This window comes from Diadema antillarum, unplaced genomic scaffold (genome assembly GCF_040938485.1).
Source record: "Diadema antillarum isolate AM-2024a unplaced genomic scaffold, OU_Dant_1.0 scf00000064, whole genome shotgun sequence".
Taxonomy (NCBI): domain Eukaryota; kingdom Metazoa; phylum Echinodermata; class Echinoidea; order Diadematoida; family Diadematidae; genus Diadema; species Diadema antillarum.
In genome coordinates, this window is record NW_027270953.1 from 1,238,289 (window position 1) to 1,261,437 (window position 23,149).

Here is a 23,149-nt window from a genome sequence, read left to right on the forward strand (position 1 = left end):
ATAACCCAGCCATTATGAAAATTGTAACTACAAAGAGCAGTGAAGCCATTTTCTTTAGTACAAGAAAAATAACCATAGTGAAGTTACATCAGCTATATGATCACAGCTCCCCCCAAATATATCACATAGTGTAATCTTTAATTTTGGGGACTGTATGTTGAAAGTTAATCTGAGTGTGGTTTTCTTGGAAATGGAAAGGACGGAGTCTGCACAATTCTTTTTAAAACTCAAGTTATTAAATTATGTGAGGTAATGTGAAGTGCAAATTGGTTTGTTCTCTGGAGTATCCTGCCAGGCGCTTCTCCACTGAAAGGAGAGAATATTTCTGTCACAATACAACCCACCGAGGGAGGAGGGGGGGGAGGGGGTGTTCCGACAAAAAAGGGCAGCTCCCTTTTTCCATCCGCCGGTCTCTCGGGAAAATCATTCTATCTCCACCAGCTGCAGCCATCTCCGCCTGCGATTGGCAACATGATCGCTCAGATCCGTTTCGGCCCAGGCGCAGTTTACTGTCAGCAAGACGCAGCGAAAACTTCCACATCCTTCTCAACACAAGCCCATCTGAATCTGATCGACCACCAGTAACTCCCCCCCCCCCCCTTATTTTTTTTTTTCCCCGAAATCACTTTCACATCTGAAATTTAATCTGCATGCATGACTGCCACTGTTGCCGATGGGTACTAGGTTGTCACTGTCTTCCTTAAGGCAGAAACTAGATGATCTCTAAAGTGATGTGGCTATTGTGAATCAAAACCATCACACCGTAGCAGCTGAACATTCAGTCTTCGAGCAATAGCTGGAAAAATGACAGACAAGTTTTGACTGCTGGAAGGATAATATGTCATAATATCAAATGTGCCCTGAAAATAACTGTCAAGCTTGCCAGGTGACTACAGATCCAGCAAAGGTACTCCTTGAAACACGTATTAACTTTGCTGCTCACAGAGTGACCACAGATACAATATATTCCTGAATTAGCCGGTGCAAACTTGCAGCAAAGAAATCTGACTTCCCAGTATAGGACAGTAAAATTGATACAAAGAGTAATGACAAATACTTTTGAGGGGTAGTGGGAGAGAAAAAAAAAATGTTTCTTTGGGTGCATTTATCTAAAAATTTTCTGAGGCAGAATCATATCCTTAATGTGTTTGAGGCATTTTCGGGGGTGAAGCACAACCATGTTTTCAAATGCATTTAGAAACGCCGATTTGAAACACCAATCAAAGGGCATTTTGAAATGCGTTTGAGACCACAATCACCTTTAATTCTGTGAGTAGAGTTAAAAATGCAATGCCGTTTTAATAATAATAACTAGAGAGGGGCCGTCAAAGGCGGCAGACCCACGCCTAAGTACAAAGTCGGGGTAAACATAATGTGCATTCGGTCATCTACCAGAATTCGGCCACTTAATTGCCAGTGTGCTTTATCACCAGCCAGTGAGTTCTACCAAAGATCGTACACTGAAGTGTACGATCTTTGGTTCTACAGTCACATCACACGCAAATCACATCATTACACATACGGTATTAGCACTCATTCACGTACAGGAAAGTCCTTAAGTCTCCTCCAAAAATCCATCGAAAATCCCAAATTCCACCGTCAAAAGTGCAGAATCGGAACTTTTCCAAGCGCGCGCGAATTAAGTCCAGTTTTAAGAGTATTGTCTACGCGACGGGTCGCAGAAAAAGCGCTAAAAATCGAGAAATATGCCGTTTTCTTGCGGGATATTTTGATTATAGCAAGCTGAGAGTGTGATGATATCAAAGGTCATATGAGTGTACGATCTTTGATGGTATCCACAAAAGCGCAAAAGAAAAACAAAATTTACGTACCCCCTAGGCAATTACCCCTATGATTAGTGTCTACGGGAATTATTCAATGCAAGGGTTGAATGCAAATGTCTACTGCACCAGTATTCGGCCACCAACGAGCGCCGCAACGTCCCCGGTGCAATTTTGCACCAACAGTGTAGAGCGCGATGCATTTTCAGCGGCCTTGCACACGCATTGACATTGAGCACACATATCGTGCAGTGTGACTGCGACCGAGCAAAATGCTCCTCCAACGAAAAAAACAATCAATGTTAATTTGAAAAATCATCAAAATACAAAGTACGGGCCAGTTTGTGATGACGGAGAACGAACTTTCATAAATCTAGAAGGACATACATGTAGTCCCTCAAATAGGCCTAAACGTAAATTTCGGAATTCTTACGAACATTTGAGCAGCGAAGTCGGATCGTTGGGGAGTTTATGTTTTCGTATGGTAGCGGAAAATCGCAAAGTGAGAAACGGGAAATTTTCGGAATGGTCACTATACCATGGGGTCAAAACTTCAAGGTCACACAGAATTTGCAAGGGTCAACCGATTATCACCAAAATCTAATCGATTCTTTCCTGCCATTATCCAAACATCCCCATAACATTTCGTGCAAATCCCTTTACCCGTTCTCTTGTTATCCTGTACACAAACAAACAAACAAACAAACAAACAAACAAACAAACATACGGAACCCTTTACATAACCCCCTGCCGATTTTCATCGGCGTGGGTAATAATAATATGAATTTATACTGCGCTATTTATCCACTCTATAGAGTGCTTAAAGCGCATTCATACTACTATTACCCCGGTGTCTTGATACCTTATTTCCAACCAGCACTGACATTTGATATATTTGAACAACTTCTGACATTTGTGTTTACTCTACATACGGTAGAACTATCATATTTCATATAAATTTACATGATAATACAGAATACATCATAAACATGATACACTGTATATCTAACACCTTGAGCTCCTTCCAGATAATATCTCATTCCATCAACATTGAAGAGAGATCATATTCTCATTTATGTCAAACACCCACATATTTTTCACTGTAATTATGACATACATGTAGTTTTGAATATTACAGATACGAATAATGAGTTTTATTTTGACACTTCATGCAATGAGGATGTACAATGTACAAATGTACATTGTATGTCTGATGATAGTCAAATACATTGTACATTATACAAAACTACATGTACCCTACAGATTTTGTTCAGACTTCAAGATTATGCACAAGATGAGATATTTTCTTTTTTTGCCATTAATGTTCTCATATTTGTCATACAACTGTATGCACGTATGCCATAATAGTAGTAATATAATCATCATCATTATTACTATCATCATCATCACTGTAATTGCTTGTACAGTGCACTCCTGTTACAATGTAACAAGCACGGTTATAACGAAATTCTCATACAATTACAACAAAGTAAAAATTTACGTCCTAAAATTATCATTTATATTTCTTTAAAAATGTAATTTCCTGTCTGGCTATGACAAAATTTTGATGTAACAAAAAACAAACAAACAAACAAACACCGGTACGGAGGGCTTCCTTAAATAACAGGAGTGCACTGTACCTTTGGTTACTGTTGATGGTATTAAAGCTAATGCAATTTCACTATCAACAACTTCAACTGATCGCTTTCATGTACTGTACGACTGAGACTGACTGTGCTGTGCTATCCACTCATCTTTCACACAAAAACAAAAACAAAATGGTTGCCATTTCTTTACTATATTAAAGAATCAGTTTGGATCACATCCGTTGACATCAATGGTGTTGTATTAAACAAATAGTGCATGGTCTTTACTTGTGCAATGGAACAAGATTTCACACTCAGTGAAAGATGAGGCGCACTATTCAACTCGGCTTCGCCTCATTGAATAGAGCACCTCTTTCTTTCGCCTCGTGCGAAATCTTGAACCATCGCACTCGTGACCATTCACTATTTGTATGCTAACGCATTACAGACACAGTACACTGGTTACACTGCATTTTTCCTTTCACTTTCAGAGAAAGAATGGAACTCCTGTCAATTCCGCCAAAGAAGGATGCTGCCATGTTAATGGGTATATCTTGATTAATCATTTCCACTGCCATAAACCACTCTCAGACAACACAATGCAAGGTCAATGATCATGTGATGCACAAATACTCCATCACAAAATGAAAACGAAGTTCACGCTGCAGTTGCAATATCCTCCTCACAGTAACGAGTGCCTTGATAGCTTTGCCAGTCGCTAATGGTAACACATACATGTAAATTAATTTAAAAAGCATAGGGTATTGTAGTTGATTTGCTTTCTGTACAAACCTAGTGTACATGGTATCAAACATTGTTCTAGATAGTGCAACACACTAAAAATCCAACTGATTCCCGTGTATCCTATTTAAACTTGGTAGAATTTCCTTAGTTCCTTGCAGATACAAATGTAATAGTGCATAAAATGTAAAAACAAATTTACAAATCAGCATTGTAGTCATTAGCTTTCATAATGTGTCAAAAAAAGAGGAAAAATAATCAAGGCCCTCCAAAACAAAAACAAAGATTAACTGTGGTACGAAAGCCAAATTGAAGGCATCTCTTTAAAAATCTATGGGTAGCATGATTAAATTGTACAAGTCTTTGGAACCTAAAGATACCAAACTGCACTCAATATTTTGCACGATGTATTAAAGATCTGCCAGCAATATTACAGATTGTGTATAAATGTCAATATCAAGGAAAAGTTAAACAAGCATGTTATGCTTAGTATTAAATTTAAGATGATTGCATTTGTGTTGTACACTTTGCAGGATCTTTGAAAAATATATAAACTGTGACAGCAAAAAGACCAAGACAGAATAAAAATATTCAGCTTTGAGCACATCACCTGTTGTTTGGGTTGACTTCATTATTTAAAAAAATAACAACAAAAACAAAATCTTTTCATAGGAAAAGAAAACAACTGCAAATATTTCGGCGAAACCAGTCCCTAATGTTGTACAACATGTACGCTTTGAAAACTAGTGCATCTTCCATATGCAAAATCATGATCCACAATGCACGGTACCTCTGTTGATAGCAAACCACTACCAAAACTGCCACGAGACACCCCCCCCCCCCCCCAAAAAAAAAAAAAAAAAACACAAAAAAAAACCCAAAACAAAACAAAACAAAACAAAACAGACTATGCAGAAGTCAAAAGCCAAAAAGAGGTATACCGGAGTGATACAAGGCACTTCGCACCTCCATCGTGTGCCTTTGGCCGAATGTGAAAGGGCTGTGGAATCCAATTCGCAGGCGCAGTGGAGATGAACGGGATTCGATTTCAAGGAAGCTTCCGGTACGGCTTTTTTTTTACCGCCTGACTCTGGACGACAGAGATCTTTGGGATTCACCTGCGCACAGCACGGAGACTTCACAGCTAGGTAGCCTACAAGTTTATTGGCTGCTTGTCACTGTACAACAGAGATAGATATTCATGACACCTAACATTGCCTCTGGCACTGCAAGCTTCACTACTGATGACCCCCCCCCAAAAAAAAAAAAAAAACAAAACAAAACAAAACAAAACAAAACAAAACAAAAAAACAAAAAAGCAAACAAACAAACTTGCCCATGACTTGTCCATCCTAAAAAGAATTACTGGACTGGATTATGACACCCCTTTGAACTAGAAAAGAAAGGAGTTCATGAAAACAGTTAAAACATTAAAAAATACCCAATCAAAAATACTCATTCTTTTTTTTTTTCAAATAATAAAAAAGGAGGCCTAGTGGCAAAAAGCATACTTTACAAAGTGTAGAGTACTGTAAAACATGATATATTCGCGGCATGAAATTTTCGCGAATTGGAGCTGACAGCCCTTTTCGTGGCATGAAATTTTCGCGAATTGCCACTGGTGTTCAATGCATGTAGTGTACACAAAAACTTTCGCATGCATTTTAATTTCGCGAATTTTGGCGCTCGCGAAATTCGCGAAATTAAAATGCACGCGAAAATTTGTCGTTTTACAGTAATCTAAACTGTGTTCAAATTGACCATCTATCATATACAGGCAATAAAATGAGATAAACACTGTATGGCAGGAAGGTTCAATGAAATCTGACTTAAATGCAATGTTATATAAGAGCTGTAAAATTTCAGTGTTTTACATATTTCAAAACCACATACTGGAAAACACAATATATTTGCGGCATGAAAATTTCGCAAATTGCATCCGACGGGCTTACTCGCAGCATGAAATTTGCACGAATTGCCACTGGCATCCAATGCATATTGTGTAGGCAAGAACTTTCGCGTGCATTTTAATTTCGCGAATTTTAGCGCTCGCGAAATTCACGTAATTAAAATGCACGCGAACATTCCTCATTTTACAGTAGTCGTATTGGCTGCAGTGGCGCTGCCATCAGTTTTACAACTCTTCCATTGGTTTGTGCATAAAAGTATCAGAAATGATTTGTGTTAATTTTGATAGTAATTAGTAGAGCAATTACAATCCTTTCATAACTCAAGAATGTGATCATTGCTAGGTTATATTGCAACACAACAAAAATTTTATGAGAAGGATATGTTGTTGTTGTTTTTTTCTTCTTGATTGCGTCTCACATGTAATTTTGTGTATAGGTTTACATGTAAAATGGGAGACTTGGGAAACCAAAACATTATAATTTCATTTTCAGTGTACTTGCTAACGTACAATGTAATTTGCTACAGTGTATTGTGTATGTACAATTGTATGAGGTTACTACAACTCGTTGAAATATCAATGATTTGACAATATCAATGTTTCATGACAACAAACTTCATTCATGCACTATGGCATTATATTAACTTTTTTTTCTCTGTTTTACTTTAGGCTCAATTTGGAAGAATTTTAGTAACTATTGCATTTGTTTGCTCTCACTCTAAGAAAATGTATCCCACTTCGTGCAGTATAAAAACATCAGTATATTCAGGGAATCCCTGCTTTCAGTTCTGTACAACATGCACTTCATGATAGAAGAAAGAGAAAATGAGAGTTTGAAGCAACAGTAACACTTCATAGCACACAACAGGGCAAGGTTTATTGTGTGATTTATGAGTGTTTTTGGTCAATAGCAAAACCAGCATGGAGTCAAGATGAGAAGGCGGCGAACTCTAGCTGGACATTGCCATCACACTTCCTGTATCAACAGCATGTCAGAGAGAATGAAATTCCGGTCTCACACAAGGTTATTTAATTCATAGCACTGTGTTCTAATGGAAGTATGCCAGCACCAGCTTACTATAAAAAATGACTGTTGAGATCAACCCCCCCCCCAAAAAAAAAAAATAAAATAAAATAATAATAATAATAATAACATAAAATAAATAAATAAATTAACTAATGAATGAATTAATCAATTAATTAATTGATTACTAAAAACAAACTACATTTTAAAAAAATGATGGTGCATGCTTGAGACCATCTTCACCTACATTGTATACGTGTTGCCAATCATATCATTATACAAGTTTGATAGATCCTTGATAAAACCTTTGTCAAGTTTGAAGGTGTGTGTAGTTGGTGGTCTACAGGATTAGTTGTATGCATCCACTAGCATTTGGGTTGCAGAGACTCCAACTCTCCGCTTTCGACGGGAGATCTCCCACCCACTTTTGCAAAATCTCCCGTTCTCCCGCTTGAGATTTGATTTCTCCCACCCTGGCTCTGTGTCTCTCGTTTGAAATGATTTCTTACTTTTTGTCTTCATATGTTGAAAAAAAAGCCTTAGATAGCACGAGAGAGCAGCAAGAACCCTAATTATTAGAGCTTGTCTACTTTTAGACCCCGGCCGCAAGGAACTTTGCGCTCGTGATATGCGCTTCGCACACATCAAGTTGGAGTCTCCCGTTTGCTAGGGGTTTCAGGCGGGAGAATCTCCAGATCAGAAGGAGTTTAGGGTTGGAGTCTCTGGGGTTGTTCTCTATGGAGTTGTACATTTGTACAGTTTTTAAGCTGTGGCAATACTACAGCTGTAGTATTCATAATGTCACGAGATACATACATTTGTAGTACACTTGTACATGTATGTGCTCAGGTACCTTACATAAATTTACATACACGTATGTATCTACAAACTGTATACCTCTCCACAGGCCTTAAGCATTTTATCATACACATTAGCCATGAATTTTAGAGTAATAATATTTTATCTACATCATGTATTAAAACAATTACAATGTATGTTTTCAAGGTGCAGAGTACACGGATGTCACATGCTACACAATGAATGTGATGATCAATGCATACTATGTTTACTGGTATGAAACCAAACTCCCAGAAACACTATTACCACTATTTCCCTTTCTACAATGCCTATTACTGATCCATTTATCATTGCCTAACATAATCTTTGATTAATTACGTGCTGTTTCCTGGTGGGTCAGTTTAAGAAATTATTGAACTTTGTGACTAAGGTGTACAACCACATACAATCACATTCAAATGTATTAAAAACAATGCTTCAGTTCACATGAGTTCCACATTGTACAGTCCCTACTTTTGAGAATTGAGCTGTCACTATCAGAGATATATCCATGAACAAATATCACCATGCCAACGAACTGTTTTCTGACTGGATTATCCTAACACAATCAATGGAAAATATTGAATATTTATGCTTTAAAAAGATCATTCAACTCTCTTTTTTTTAATACCTTTTTGAAGCATCTATAATCTATACTATTCAACCATACTTCTTAAATAGCTGCATACTTTTTATTGGATAATATTAAAAACTCCTGCAGCAGGCAAAAGACCACACAGATAAAGAGTTCTCAAACTGGAAATAATGCTAATAGTGCCTTTAAAATGTCTCGTGAAAGCATGGACTTTTCTATTATGGCCATCATCACACAGCACTTGTGGCTGTCTCTATTGCATTGATGCAGTGGATATTAAAAAAAACACAACAACAACACCATAATGGCTGTATACTGTACATGTAGCCTCCCCCAGAGTCACATGATCATTTCCAATTAACTGATGACTGCTCACAAGTTTCATAGCATCTACACTGGGGAGGTGATCATGACAGTCCTAATTATGATTCACAGGCTCGAAGTGCGGGTATTGTGATATTTTCATATTACTGCTGCCTAATTCTGTCATTGCAAATACACTCTTTGTATGTCCTAATCCAATTTTCATTTGCCTCGTAATGTTACTATTTAACAACTATCTCATCAACCCACAGTTTCAGCATGCGAATTCATTTTGTTTCTGAAATTACCTTAAAGGGATAGCACAGTATTGGTGGAGATGAAAATTGGGCTTTTAACTTGTTGTGAGATACCAAGAAAACCTTTATGAAATAGTACAGAGCATACCATTTTAAGAGGAATTCAAAGTTTATTTGAAGAAAATCGGGTTTTGAATGACTGAAACATCTATAAACAAAGTAAAACAAAGCAACCGTAATAAAATGTGGATCCCACACTTAATTCGAATCGCTCTGTCTTGGATATCTCAGCCATTTCAAAACCAATTTTCATCAAATAAAAGTTGAATTCCTCATGGAACGACATGTTCTTTCATATTTCATAAGAGGTTTCTCATTATCTCACCAAAAAATGTTAGAAACCTGAAATAAAATCTCAACCACAACTATATGATCCCTTTAAACATGCTGTTTCTCAATCATTCACACATCATATTGTACCTCACATTAATGTGAATTTGTTCTATGTCTGTTCCATGGCATTTGCTCCTGCGACAACTGCTCCAATGAAAATTCTGCATGCTAAGCCAAACAGAAGATATGCTACGCACAAACATAACCCTAACCCTAATCGTAAATCCTCACATCAAACTAAATCTAAAACCCTATAACCAACCCTAACCGTAACCGTAAGTCCTTGCAAAAAATAACACAGTGCTGAGCAATTGTCACAGAGGCAAATGTCGTGTCACTGAATGTCACCTGCATCACCTCATATTCTACTATGTACTACCCAAACTGTTTGTTCCAATGCAGGGTAAAGTGAGGGAACTTGCAAATGCGGTGAAGCAAGAAGTCACATATTACATAAGGTCACAGATCAGGTCGCTGTGATGATCAACTGAGCAACGCGCCGACTCTTCCAGTTAAAAAATATGAGACTTCTAGCACACCGCAAATTTCCAAACCCGCTCTGTTTCTACTGAAAATTGTATCATGCATTACCTTAGGGACAACGGAATATCTCACATTACCTTGCATCATTCACTCCCTGATGCGTTTCTACTGAGAAAAAAAAACAAAACAAAATGGGTTACTTGCATTACTTGCATTAATCTTCATCGTTCAATAAAAGCACACACCAAGTACTCCTGCCCACCTTCCGGTTGTCAAAGAAGCCCTTTACTTTAAGAAAAGAAACATTCCCCAAAATCATGAACAGAATGAAGTTCACTACAATTGACCAACCGAAAAAAATCAGTATGGAAAAAGTTTCCACATTTACAAATGTTGTACATTACTCGAAAACAATATGTACACAAAGTGTACTGTAGTCTTAATCCATGCCTTGTGACCTACTGTAACACACACAAGCACCCAGAGTGATTCAAACACAAAGGTCTTTTTTCTCTCTTATAGATAACCCTTTCCCTTGCAAGAAGAAAAAGAAGAATCCGTCCAGAGGAATAAAAAAATTACATACTTTCTGTAAGAAAGCTTTAATAGCATGAAGCCAAGCCAGACTCAGAGAAGTACTTCTACACTGTACATTGCATCAAGTAACTAGAAATTTCTGGGAAAGCATTGCTTATGAATCACATTCAGCCCAGCACTCAAGTACACAGTCGAGTACTACTTGTGAGATGACACTTCAGCGGAGCGGGTCCGCCAGACTGCCACTGCTAGTGGGTGGCCATGCCATGAAGATACCTACACTACGTATTCATTCATCTCTTTTGGCCCTTCTTATCTATTCCACACAGTGAACTTGGATCACATTCCCCTATTCATGTAAGTATGGAAGTTTGAATGCACAGCAAGACAGCGACTTGTCCAATCTCATTTTCATAGTGTCATGTGTACATCGTAGGATGGCAAGGCCAGAAGAGAAATTCCTAAAAGTAGACAAGTTGTTTTTTTTTGTTTTTTTTTTTTTTTGGGGGGGGGGGGGGGAGGGGGGACTTTAAAAAAAGGCCAAGATGAAAGTCAATTCCATTGCATGTCCCCCTTCATGAGTTTTCATCCTGAACAAAATGTCTGAGTTCTCATCCTGAACAAGATGTTAAAGTTTTAATAAGTTGTTCTCTCAGCTAGAGTTCCAGACAGGGAATAATTCTCAAAATCAAATTTGATTAGCAATTTTAGCTGATTCAGCTTATTGCATGGACATGTATGGTATCCTGTAGACTTCTATGAAAGAAAACTGCTGTTCAAAGGGAAGTTTGTGTACGTGTAGCAGTGCTGTAAAAATGCATTGCAAATTGCGATGCGATACTAGGAAAATTATTCCCTGCCATACAGTGTATGGATGTTTTGTACCCCAGTCCCTCTCCCACCTTCTAACTGAAAAAACAAAAACAAACAAACAAACAAACAAAAATATTGGTAGGACTAACCAGGAGTATACAATAAATATAACAAGTATACTACAAATTATATAACTAATGAGAGTACAAGCATGTATATACATGGGGATATTATACCATTTTAATTCTGTGTTTATATCATTATAAAACATCACATTAAATTCATGTGTTAGAGTTAACAATATTGCTGGACCTACAATTGTTGAGATATTTTGGTGATCGTTTCAGTATCTATAGCCTGTTCATAATCTTAGGGTACAAGGACCCTGATGTTATAAGCTAAGGCAGTGTCCTCGGGTACACTGACCCCAGTGGCCTCGGGTACAAAACTCTGATGTCCTGCTAGGGTAATGAGAATGGATTATGTAGAGCTACAGTGCGGTTTATGGCTCTTCTCCGGCTCAATACACAGACAGAAGCCTGTGACGTACAGTGTACTATGTACATTTGTACATCACTGTGGGGGGATGCTTAACCACTGTCCCTTAAAGGGTGAGGTACATACCTCACCCTCCTCGATTACGTTTAATTCACAGTCCTAGAACAGATCAGCAGATTTAAACTCAACACCGTAGTAAAACTAACATCTCATTAATACAGTGCGGTAGTCCGCTGTTTGAAACATCAAAGATTTGGGTGGAATTTTCATGGAAAAAGACAGAGCTACCCACTCAGCACACACCGATAACCAAGGAGTATTGAAGCACACGCACTACGTGCACTTCTATACTCTTTGGTAACAACGGATTGGCAGCAAATTGGTTTCTGTGCTCGAGCATCCCCCTACAGTAGTATTGGGTGTGAGAGCCTTCAGTCTATAGGAGAGAGATTCCGCGAAGCCAGACGTAGTCTCTGCAAAACATATCCCAGATGATAACTGCCGACTGATCTTTCCTCCTAGGGTTTGGGTTGGTTTGGGGGTTAAAATAGAGTGATAAAACAGAGATCAATCGAAAGAGGGGGCGGGGGGGGGGGGGGGGGGGGGGGGGATACGGAACTCTTTCCGTCCACTCATCTTCTCATCCTGAAAACTGGACAGTATCTACACATTGCATATAGAAAAACATAATAGGCCAAGCTGTAAACATCCACTGATTGACCATTGCAAGCTCCGACTACCATAACACAGTCATCTTTCTTGCTTTCTTGTCCTTACCTCAACTTCAGGAACACACTAAAGCAAGCTTTGCATTGAGGGTGCCTAATTTTTATGTGTCAACCTCAGTTTTTGGTTTCTTACCACATATGGTTGGGTGTCCAACACATCGACACCCTAATGTTTTTCTATCAATAGATGCCTGAAACATCTCACAATTTGCCTGAAATTATACTCATATGTAAAGAAACTACTCTGAATTCACAAGCACACATTGAAAATGTGATTTGTGTTACACGCTCCAAGATCACTGCTTCTATTAACGCGTGGGTTGTTATTTTGACACGCTCAGTTGCGCCGTATTTTGAAACCAACACCCCTACCCTCTATTGTCGACATTACGTGTGAAATGCACATAATGCTTTTCCTATGTGCCATTTATAATCGATGGTATCGTTTTGCTGTTGATCTTGTTTCATATCGGGGGGGTTTTCGGTAATATTTTGACATCAATTCCCCAGTGAAAAATGCAAAACCACTGCGCATAGTCTCATGCATGAAAGTTCGTTTTTCATGGCTTATGCGCAATAGAAGGGTGTCAGTTTCAATGTACAGTCTGGTAGTGGTACAGTGTTGATGTGTTAGACACCGATACCTTAAAGGGATGGTACAGTATTGGTGGAGATGAGAATTGGGCTTTTAACTTTTTGCGAGATACCAAGAAAACACTTATGAAATAGTACAGAGCATACCATTTTAAGAGGAATTCAAAGTTTATTTGATGAAAATCGGGTTTGGAATGACTGAAACATCCAAAAACAAAGTAAAACAAAGCGATCATAATAAAGTGTGGGTCCCACACTTTATTAGAATCGCTCTGTTTTGGATATCTCAGCCATTTCAAAACCAATTTTCATCAAATAAACATTGAATTCCTCATGGAGTTACATGCTCTTTCATATTTCATAAAAGGTTTCGTATTATCTCACCAAAAAATGTTAGAAACCTAAAATTAGGTCTCAACCAAAACTATACAATCGCTTTAATCCCGGCCCCTGGGCGCTCCTTCAAAGTTATAAACTTAGTTATAATATACTGTGGACAAATAGGCTAAGATTTAGGCATTGTGCTCATATGGCATCTAATGATCCATCTAGCTCTAGTCGGGTCATGGAATATTGGTGTACTTTAAACTACACTCCAGCTCCAGTGGTGCAGTGTAGACTGTACCACTACCAGTCGAGTTACCACCAGTATGCAGTAACGTTGATGTCTAAAACAGACCCATGTAGTGTGTACCCGGTAGTACTACTCATATTGGTAGGCAAAGGCAAAGCTAAGTACAGAAAAGTTTCAATTTATTAGTATTATTTTTCCCCCTGTAGCTGCTACAGAGCATGATCAATGGCCGAACGGCCCAGCCCAAATCATGACGAGGCGGGTGGACCGTTACTTTGCGATGATGTCAGTGTTGACAAACAAGCAAAACTCAGTCACCGTGGAAGAAATGTCGGGAACTCTTGCACTCACTTTGCGTAGCGCTAGCGGGAAACAACTCTACTGTAAAGGGCAAGGGCTGGCCGCGAGAACTGCGCAAGTTACGACCACCGACTTTCTCGTACCCGGCCAAAAACATTGTCATTTTGTATCGAAATTTTGAACACATGGCACTGACAGTCAATACTTACCAATGTTAATCCTCAAACTTTCCAATACCCGCACGACCGGGTCTGCCGCCTCTTCCGCCATAATACCATTATCTTTCAGAAAAACTATTTCCAAAGAGTTCGTGTTGGCCGTTACTCCGTTTCGCACAGCAGTACAATGCACTGTGTGTAATATATGGCTAAATGATCTCTCCCTCTCTTCCACACGTCTAAACTGTGTATAATAATGTACGAGCACTAGTACCACACGTGTGGGAACCGGGTGTACGCGTGCACTGCGCTTGCACGTATCATTCCTCTACAAACCCCATAGGATCATAACCAACGATAGCTATCCAGCGGCACGCGTGCGACAATGATGTACTTTAGGTTCGACCGTAGGTTCGTCGTTTCGCTTCGGACATGATTGTGTGTGCCGAGCACCATGAATGTTCGAATAAAAAATGCATTATGATAGTTTAGGTTTATCACATAACACCCTACCGTCAAAACAAAAATTTATCATTAAAGCCACTAACATAAAAAGATATCACAAATTTTCTCAATAAGCCGTCACGGTGAAGGTTAACTTAGAGACAGTTATTAACAAAACTATATTGTTCACAAGGTAAAATGTTTATTTAACAGTTGATTAAACTGATTAACATTCTTCATGTTGGTTACTTTTTTCCCTAACTCAAATTTTCGAAGTACTGCGAGTATTTTTAATCACTAAAGACGGGTTGTTGTTGTTGTTGTTCGTTTGTTCTTTTGTTTGTTTGATTGATTGATTGATTGATTGATTGATTGATTGATTGATTGATTGATTGATTGATTGACTGACTGACTGATTTTCGTTTGTCATCTGCAAATCGCGCGACTTTCCATAGGCCCTAAGTTTCCGGCGCGTTCACGTCAATCCGTCAAGCGTCTCTAGCATCGACGATAATGAGTTCAAGTAATACTGCATATTACAATTTTATTATTTGTGTCACCGCATCCCTGAATATATGTCGGTCTCAAGCAAGTGTAGTTCTAGGCAGCTCGTGCACTGGGTAGTATTTCATCTGCCTTTGATGTCGGAAGTTCTGTGGAATGATGCTGTTTGAAGTCATCTTTTTTCATTGGTGTCGTCTTCCCATTTTCTGTCATTTCGCCTCACCAAGTGGCTTTGTAATATATCACATCTGATCTGTTGTAATGTATCTACAGTATATTATCTGCCTATCTATCGCTGTCTGTGTGTCTGAACGAGTAATGATGTGTCTGTGTAAAATGCACAGTCTTCCCCAATATTCAACATCAACTGACATATTTTTTCTCCTGTTTTCACTTTCTTTTAAATTATTGGTAAAGAAAGTGTTATGTGATGTTAAGCTTACATATAAAATGATGGTGGTGGTAAATGTTTCAGAGATGATTCAAATTCGTGATAGTCTGACTGAGACTCATATTGTTCATGACTGAAAATGTCCTGTTAGTGCAAGTCTACGTCCCGATCTATATTCTGATTTTATGGAAGCGTCTGTGGAAACTGCATTTTTCTTAACACGTTAAATAAAGCCAATTCAGTTATAACTAAAGGTTATGATTAATAGAATACATACAGGGAAGAGGGTTATAATGTAAACTAAACTAACCGAAGGCTAAGATGTTGTGGTTGATAAAAAAAAAAAAATGATTTTCCTCAGCAAACGTAAGTGATAGTGATATACGTCACCTGCCTTGCTGGGAGCGTTTGATAAGGTATTCGACAATCATTGTGGTTTAGTCACGTTAATTTGACGTCTGTATGGGCCACACTATAAGGACAGGGGAGTTGTCTAATTATGTCCGTTAATTTGTCTTGTTATGCCTTTGTTTTTTTATAGTTTCAAGAACTGTGAATCATTTTCTCATGACGGTATCCATTCTTTGCTTTTGATGTCCCCGCCAAGAACTTGTTGATTATCATACTTTAATCATTCATGGGTATGGGCTTTAATTATCTCAAACGCGATTCCTTACCACTTTTTGGCCTGTTTGAATGACTAAAGAAGAATCAATAAACAAATAGGCTACTAATGGTAGAAATTCATCTAAGTTGGACGTAAACGAGGCAGTTATATCAATTGTCAAGTTATCTTTTTTTTTAATCCCGATGGAATCCCGATGGTATTTAGAATACCATTGTCTTTGCTTAATTTTCCACTTATATCTTTTTTCTTTTTACAAAACTGAACATACACGAGTGGCATTGCAAAATAAATATTATGATGGTTAGTGATGGTCGCTAGTTACTTTCCATATAGAACACACAAATCTTCACTGAATAAAAATAATTCTTTTCTCACTTGAAATCAAAATACGAACATTTTGATGCGTTGAAATAACCCAGCAATTATGACTTACAAGAAAATTAATGAATTTATGACTCTAGTTGTTTCATTTGCATCGAGACAGACTGAGAGTTGTATAATGCAACAATAACTATAGTCGAAATGATGCTTCGTGACACGTACAGACACACATGCAATTTTTTAGAGCGCTCATTATTGTTGATGGAAATTAGAGACCCATAATGTATACTAAGTATTGCACTGCGAGTGGGGGTGTGTTTGGCTCATTTATTTCGTCCGCACAAAGATATTAGAGAATAAATTCAACAAAAAGCAGGGAAAGAATTTACAGCCACATCAACCCGCTCGATTAAACTGCAGTTGTCCACGTGTGTTGATGTAGCATTCAATTTTAGCGCCGATGCGTTTTCTCCATATTACACATTGTGAACGCTACACATTGATGAGATTATTAATGCTTATGTGCAATGTCTAGATGTAGAAAATACATTCATCGTATAGTAGTTGTTATCAATGTTCTTGTCAATACATGTATTATCATCATTATCAAAATCATAAAGGAGGAGTAGAAAGAAAAGAAGAAGAAGAAGAAGAAGAAGAAGAAGAAGAAGAAGAAGAAGAAAGAAGAAGAAGAAGAAGAAGAAGAAGAAGAAGAAGAAGAAGAAGAAGAAGAAGAAGAAGAAGTGGAAGAGGAAGAGGAACCGAAGAACCTGTGAAATAACCAGTGGGTTCTGGAATTAGATATAATAGCGCCACCTTTAGTTCTCTGTCGGTGAAGTACACGCCGTCGGCTGCCACTACAGTGGCTGATATTCTCTGATTTGAAAGCACGCATGAAAACATTCCGTTAAATCTCGTACGTTCGCGTTCCTGAATATGACTGGATGTGCCATATATCCGTACCAATACTGATCAATGCCTGCTTCAGAGTCTAAAAACACACAAGCATGCGTAATGTGCATCTATTAGTGTCCAGCGGCAGTTCCAGGTGGGGGAGCACCGGGCACATGCCCCCCCCCCCTTTCTTTCTTTCTTTCTTTCTTTTTTTTCGGTTAAAACAAAAGAAATAACAAAAAACGGGGGCACGTGCACCCCCTTTAATGTTGTAAAGATGCCCCCCCCCCCTTTACAGAATTCCTGGATCTGCCCGCCCCTGATGTCTCACAACTCTTTAGCACCCCAGGTTAACTTCAATCTTTTGATTTTCTGTTCTCTTTATTGTGCCATTGTGAGAGCAAGAGCATGGCACAAGATGATTAACAGAGATAACAATGGAATGGTAATAACAAACTTTGTCATAAAATGCAGTACAGTTGAACCTCTCGTATCCGGACAAGTCGGGACCGGGGCTCATCCGGATAAGGGATTTGGCCGGATACGGGAGACTCAATGCTTTATACATGTACATATACATACACATGTACTGATGTAGCCCATTGTAGTACCACATGTAGTAATGTGTATACTGCAACCTTTTCATTGTTACATTTGGGGATGTTTCGGGATGTTGAAATGTCTGAAGGTAAGCAATTTGGAAGTAAATTTGATGCAATGTATGTTAATCATATTGGAAGTAATATGTAATTCATGTGTGTTTGGGTAGGAGTTCTCATGGAGTTGGGAATCCCCCTTTCTTCCCGTAATTATTACAAAAAAAATCACGGCGAGATTGCGTCCGGATAATAGAGAGATCCGGATAAAGGGAGGCCGGATAATAGAGGTTCAACTGTACATGCATTCTTCCATGCTGTTTTCTTTGTCTTCCCACCCCTTTCTTCTCTCTCTAGCTACCAACTCTAGGATCTCTCTTGCCTTCTTCCTCTTACAATCAACTCTCAAAAACAAACTCTGATTGCTATCCATGAAGGATCTTCACTGATCAAATGAGTGCAAAAAGGGTATTCTAGCTGAACAACAGATTATACAGCTCTTTGCTTTTCAATGGCTAATTGAATGCATGGATTCACCAAATTGCACAACTCCACTTCCAACACGCTTCCAAGCTGCATGGCATGTGAGATACATACACGGCAAAGCACACAAATAAATCAAACAAACATTACAGCTATGATGTCACATCAACATTTTCTCATACTTTAGAGACTTTATTTCATTTTCAAGAAAAGTATTTGTCATCGCAATTCTTGTTGCAACAGAGATTCCATCCCCATCACTTATGCCCTGTTGGAGACTTAATTATTTCATACTGAAATTATTTGCTGTCCAATTTATTGCTGCCCTGAATATTCCCCTACCAATACACACACTAATACACAAACATACATACACACACACACACACACACACACACACACACACACACACACACACACACACACACACACACACACACACACACACACACAAATAAAAACACTGGAGTTTCACTAACAGCTTCACCTCTTTGGAAGTTAAAGGTAGATTTGAACAGTTTGACGTTAAAAAAAAAAGACAAGAAAAAAACTGACCAATGAATGGCAGCAAATCATTCACAACAATGTCCACTCAGAATTTCTGATATCACTTTGGGTCACATGATCATAATGTCTCCAAATGACTTGGTTTAAAATCAATCACAGCCTTCCTGACATATACCAGGTAAAAAACACACAGTCCTTGTTGCGTCTTGAGCAAATTCTACAAGTTAAGAAACCATTATTAAACGAAAAAACTTTGGCAAAATCCATGCGCACTTCTTATCATACTCATGGTCTCAAGATAAAGGCAGGCTTTGGATGTAGTGCCTTTCAAGTATCATGGTACCATACAATGGCAATTTATCCCGTTGAGGACGAGTCCAGAGTATCTCGGGCAGGTGTCTATGGTAAACACGTGTTGCCGCTAAATCAAACCGTCCCCAATGGGTTAATGACCCTGTATAGCATGGGAATTCGTGGAATGGGAAGGCTTGCCTGGTTCGGATATATTTGAGAATCACAATAACCAATTGTTGTGTATGGCTTTATCACTGATTTCTATGTAAGTACGCACACAGCTGCAGAATCTTGACTGGAGTCGGCCATTACTGATGGGCGTATGCTTTTGATGTACGTATCCGCTGATCAGTGCAATTTGTGGTTTTAGCATGTGCCTTGACAGGCAGTGAATTAATTGGACTGCCCATGAATCCCCACGCTACCAGGTCTTTTTTGTTTTGTTTTTTACTTTCCCCTTCTCCCAGAAAAAAAAGAAAGATAAATAAATAATGTGATGTTTAATCTTCCCTTCATAACACTCATCTGTAATCTTTTTGTTTTCATCACAAAGAACCTTCTCTTCTGGTTATAATGGGAGACATGTTATCAATGGTCTTCTGGAAAGATTTACAAATTTGGCTACAAATTACCCTTTTATAAGGCAAGAAATGCCAATGAAATGTAAAGCCAGTGAAAATGAATATCAAAGATAAAAAAACCCGCAAATTTAACAGAGACTGAGATGGCAAAACGTCCCATTGAACAGAATGGAGACAAAACTTCTAAATACACAATAATTGTGGAGGTTAAAAAAAGAAAAAATGAAATATGTAAACTGTCACTGGAGGACAGAATACACTTCTGTTTTAAGGTATCCTTCCATCCTGCACAAACAGAAAACTATGCCCCGAGGACAAAATTCCAAATTAATAGTGCACTCCCATTATAACGAACATGGTTATAACGAAATTCAAGTTACAACGAAGTCAAAATTCAGGCTGCAACATTGTCCATTCTATGCATTTTCATCATTGATTTGTACAGTTATACCAAATTTCGATATAATGAAAGAAAACTGCGAGCCCAAATGACTTCGTTATAACGGAAGTCCACTGTATACTGTGAATACCATGTCCTGTATATGGCATATACAATGCACTCCAGGTCTAATGTACAAAGCTTTAACAAGAATTTGTTGCAACGAAGTAAGAATTCAGGTCCGAAAATTATTATCTATGTATCCTTATATATACTTTATTTGTTCGACTATAAGGAAATTTTGATACAGCGAAATAAAATTGCCGGTCCTGAAGACTCCGTCATGACAGGAGTGGGCTGTTTCTACTGTGGTTCAGTTTTTGATTATTTCGGAAGTCGACTGATATTTGCATCATGCCAAAATACTGCTTCCCATTACAAAAGATGCAATGCACATCGTCCCTAAGGTGAACAATCACTTATGTCACTTCTTGATTGCAAATTGAACTACATGTACTGAAACTGCTTTTTAAGTCTTTGATTTGTGAAACATACTTGCAAAATACATTACGGTGTACACTAGGCATGTACTGTGGATGCCAAACACAAGAGGCACCAAGATATTAATGTAAGATCGGAAGCCCAAAGAGAAATGGTCCTCAGAACCAAGAAAGTGTTGGGAGGACAGAATCAAAGAAATTACAAAAGAAGTAGTATCTTGTCTTCTTAAATTTATGTAGGGCCTCTGAGAAAAAAAAAATGTTTTTAACTACTGACAGAGCTACCCTACTGAAACAAATCAGATAAAGAAAGAAAGAAAGAACGAACGAATAGGAAGAACTTTGACAAAGTGAAGACAATTGCCCTTGACAGAACTGAATGGTGATGTCTGCTTAACCCATTGAGGGCGAGCTGATTTTGCTATAACACATGCTTCTCATAGACACATGCTCAAGTATACATGGGACTAGTCTTCAACAGGTGAAAGGTGCATAGTCCTGGTCGTGTAGAGGGCGCTCTTGATGATACTGCCGATCACCGTTAGCATTGATACGAAGATTACCGAAGTTGAGCTGTCATCAAGAGTAAAGTGCATAGGTGTTGCTAAGTAACGTTGCCTTCGTTGTCTTCTCTGCGCATCGCGCAGTCTGTAGTAATGCCAGGGTGCGTGCATATGTGCTTGTTATTATGATATCACAAAAAGAAGTCTGCTAAAGCTGTCATCCCCCCTCAGCCGAATCATGAGCCGAACTGTGATCCAACCACTGACTACAGTGAATCAGACTTCTTCAGATTCAGGGAAGTGGGCCATAGCGTAAGCGCTAAAGAGGAGTCGATAGCGTAGGTCTCTATAGGAAACTTGCGCCATGCGCCCGCGTACGCATTTGATTTAAACACCGGGACCATGCACCTTTAAGAGACTTTCAATGGACAGGCCAACCAGCTTACAGGCATCAGGGTGAGAGAGGTAAAATGTGAGAGACAGGATGAGTGGGTTCCTGAGTTTTTCTTAAACATGCAGCCAGTGTCACATGACCTGCTATCTTATGTAACAACTCACTTGCATAGCAGAGAAGACGACTTTCGTCTGCAGTAGACACTTGTTATAAAGAACGCCGATACGGCAAAATCTCATCACTATGAAAGAAGTTGTTCAAAAATTTTGGAAAGTTCTTTGTATCTCATCTCCTTTAGAACCCTGATACAAATCCTGGTACGACAAATATATTTCTTTGTCATATGTAGTTGGTTTGAAAAGTTTGGAGTTCGTTATACAAATCCAATCTCTTTTGTGATGTTCATCGTGATAAAAGGAAATTTTGATAAAACAAATAATCTTTTTTTCTGAAGAACTTGTCATGGTAAGAGTATGCTTCTGTTGATTCAGTAAGTAGAGTAACAACTTTGCTAACTCCATCAGTAGTCACACAGGGGCTGCATTAATGTTTTGCTGCATATGGAGGATGTAAACCTCTTGACAACAAGCTTTTGTTTGCAGAACTGGTATATCTTAATTGTCAGAATGCAACATTTTCTGGATATCATTGTAGGATACAGTGCACTCCCGTTATAACGAAATGCTCGGGACCGGCAGTTTTTATTCGTTATAACGAAATTTCGTTATAAACGAACAAATACAATATATAACGAAAACAAGGAAGCCACGCATATATGATATTCTGTTTGTTGAATACTTGTCATACACTGGAAAGCTATGTGAACAATAAAACAAATAGTTAATCAATTTCAGATTATTGTATTACAATAACGCAAGTTCCCCTCGGAAACTGTGGGTGACACACCAAGCAAAGACACAGTGATGTGATGCATTCGCCCATGCAGAGAAGCTGTAAATGCCTTTTTCCACTACGTATTTTCGAAAGCAATCCACATTTCGTTATAATGGAGCACATTTCTTTTGTTTTTCTTTGTCAGTGGTGCTCGGAAAAAACTTCGTTATATCGAAAATTTTGCTATAACCATGTTCGTTATAAGCGAATTTTGTATCATAGACTTTAATGGCGATAATTTTGGGACCAGAAGTTTTACTTCGTTATAACGAAATTTCGTTATAACCATGTTCGTTGTAACGGGAGTGCACTGTATAAAAACACAAAACAATAGGGACATTAATATCCTTATTTGCTAATGTATAAAACATGCACTCACATTGTGCAATCACTCAGGTGTGCATTTACGAATGACCATTCTGTTTGTACACATGAGTCCCATGACATCAATTTTGCACAGGTAGACCATAATGCGGTACAATTACTAACAATCACACTCTAGTCAAGTCAAATCAAGCACGAAATTCCTCTGAGTTGTCAGTGGATGTCACAAGAAAATATCGTCGACCAGCGGTGGGCTGACATTACCCAATCAATTGCATCGCTTGGCATTTGCTGGTTAATAACACAAAGATCAATAGTCCCACAAGCAGTCATTTGTGTGGTAAAGATAATCCTTGAAACGCAGCCACACTCCCCACTGCTGCTCAGAATATCCATTGTAG

General features: G+C 38.5%; 1 protein-coding gene across 1 annotated transcript in view; it reads right to left on the reverse strand.

Annotated features, from left to right (window-relative positions):
- The window catches only part of LOC139716363 (ras GTPase-activating protein 3-like), a 102,120-nt gene extending 87,799 nt beyond the window's left edge, over positions 1-14,321 (reverse strand). The window contains exon 1 of the mRNA XM_071627909.1: positions 14,163-14,321. Coding sequence (XP_071484010.1) covers positions 14,163-14,223 — 61 coding nt within the window. The 5' untranslated portion in view covers positions 14,224-14,321. The remainder of the gene's footprint in view (positions 1-14,162) is intronic.
- Between the last annotated feature and the right edge of the window lie 8,828 nt (positions 14,322-23,149).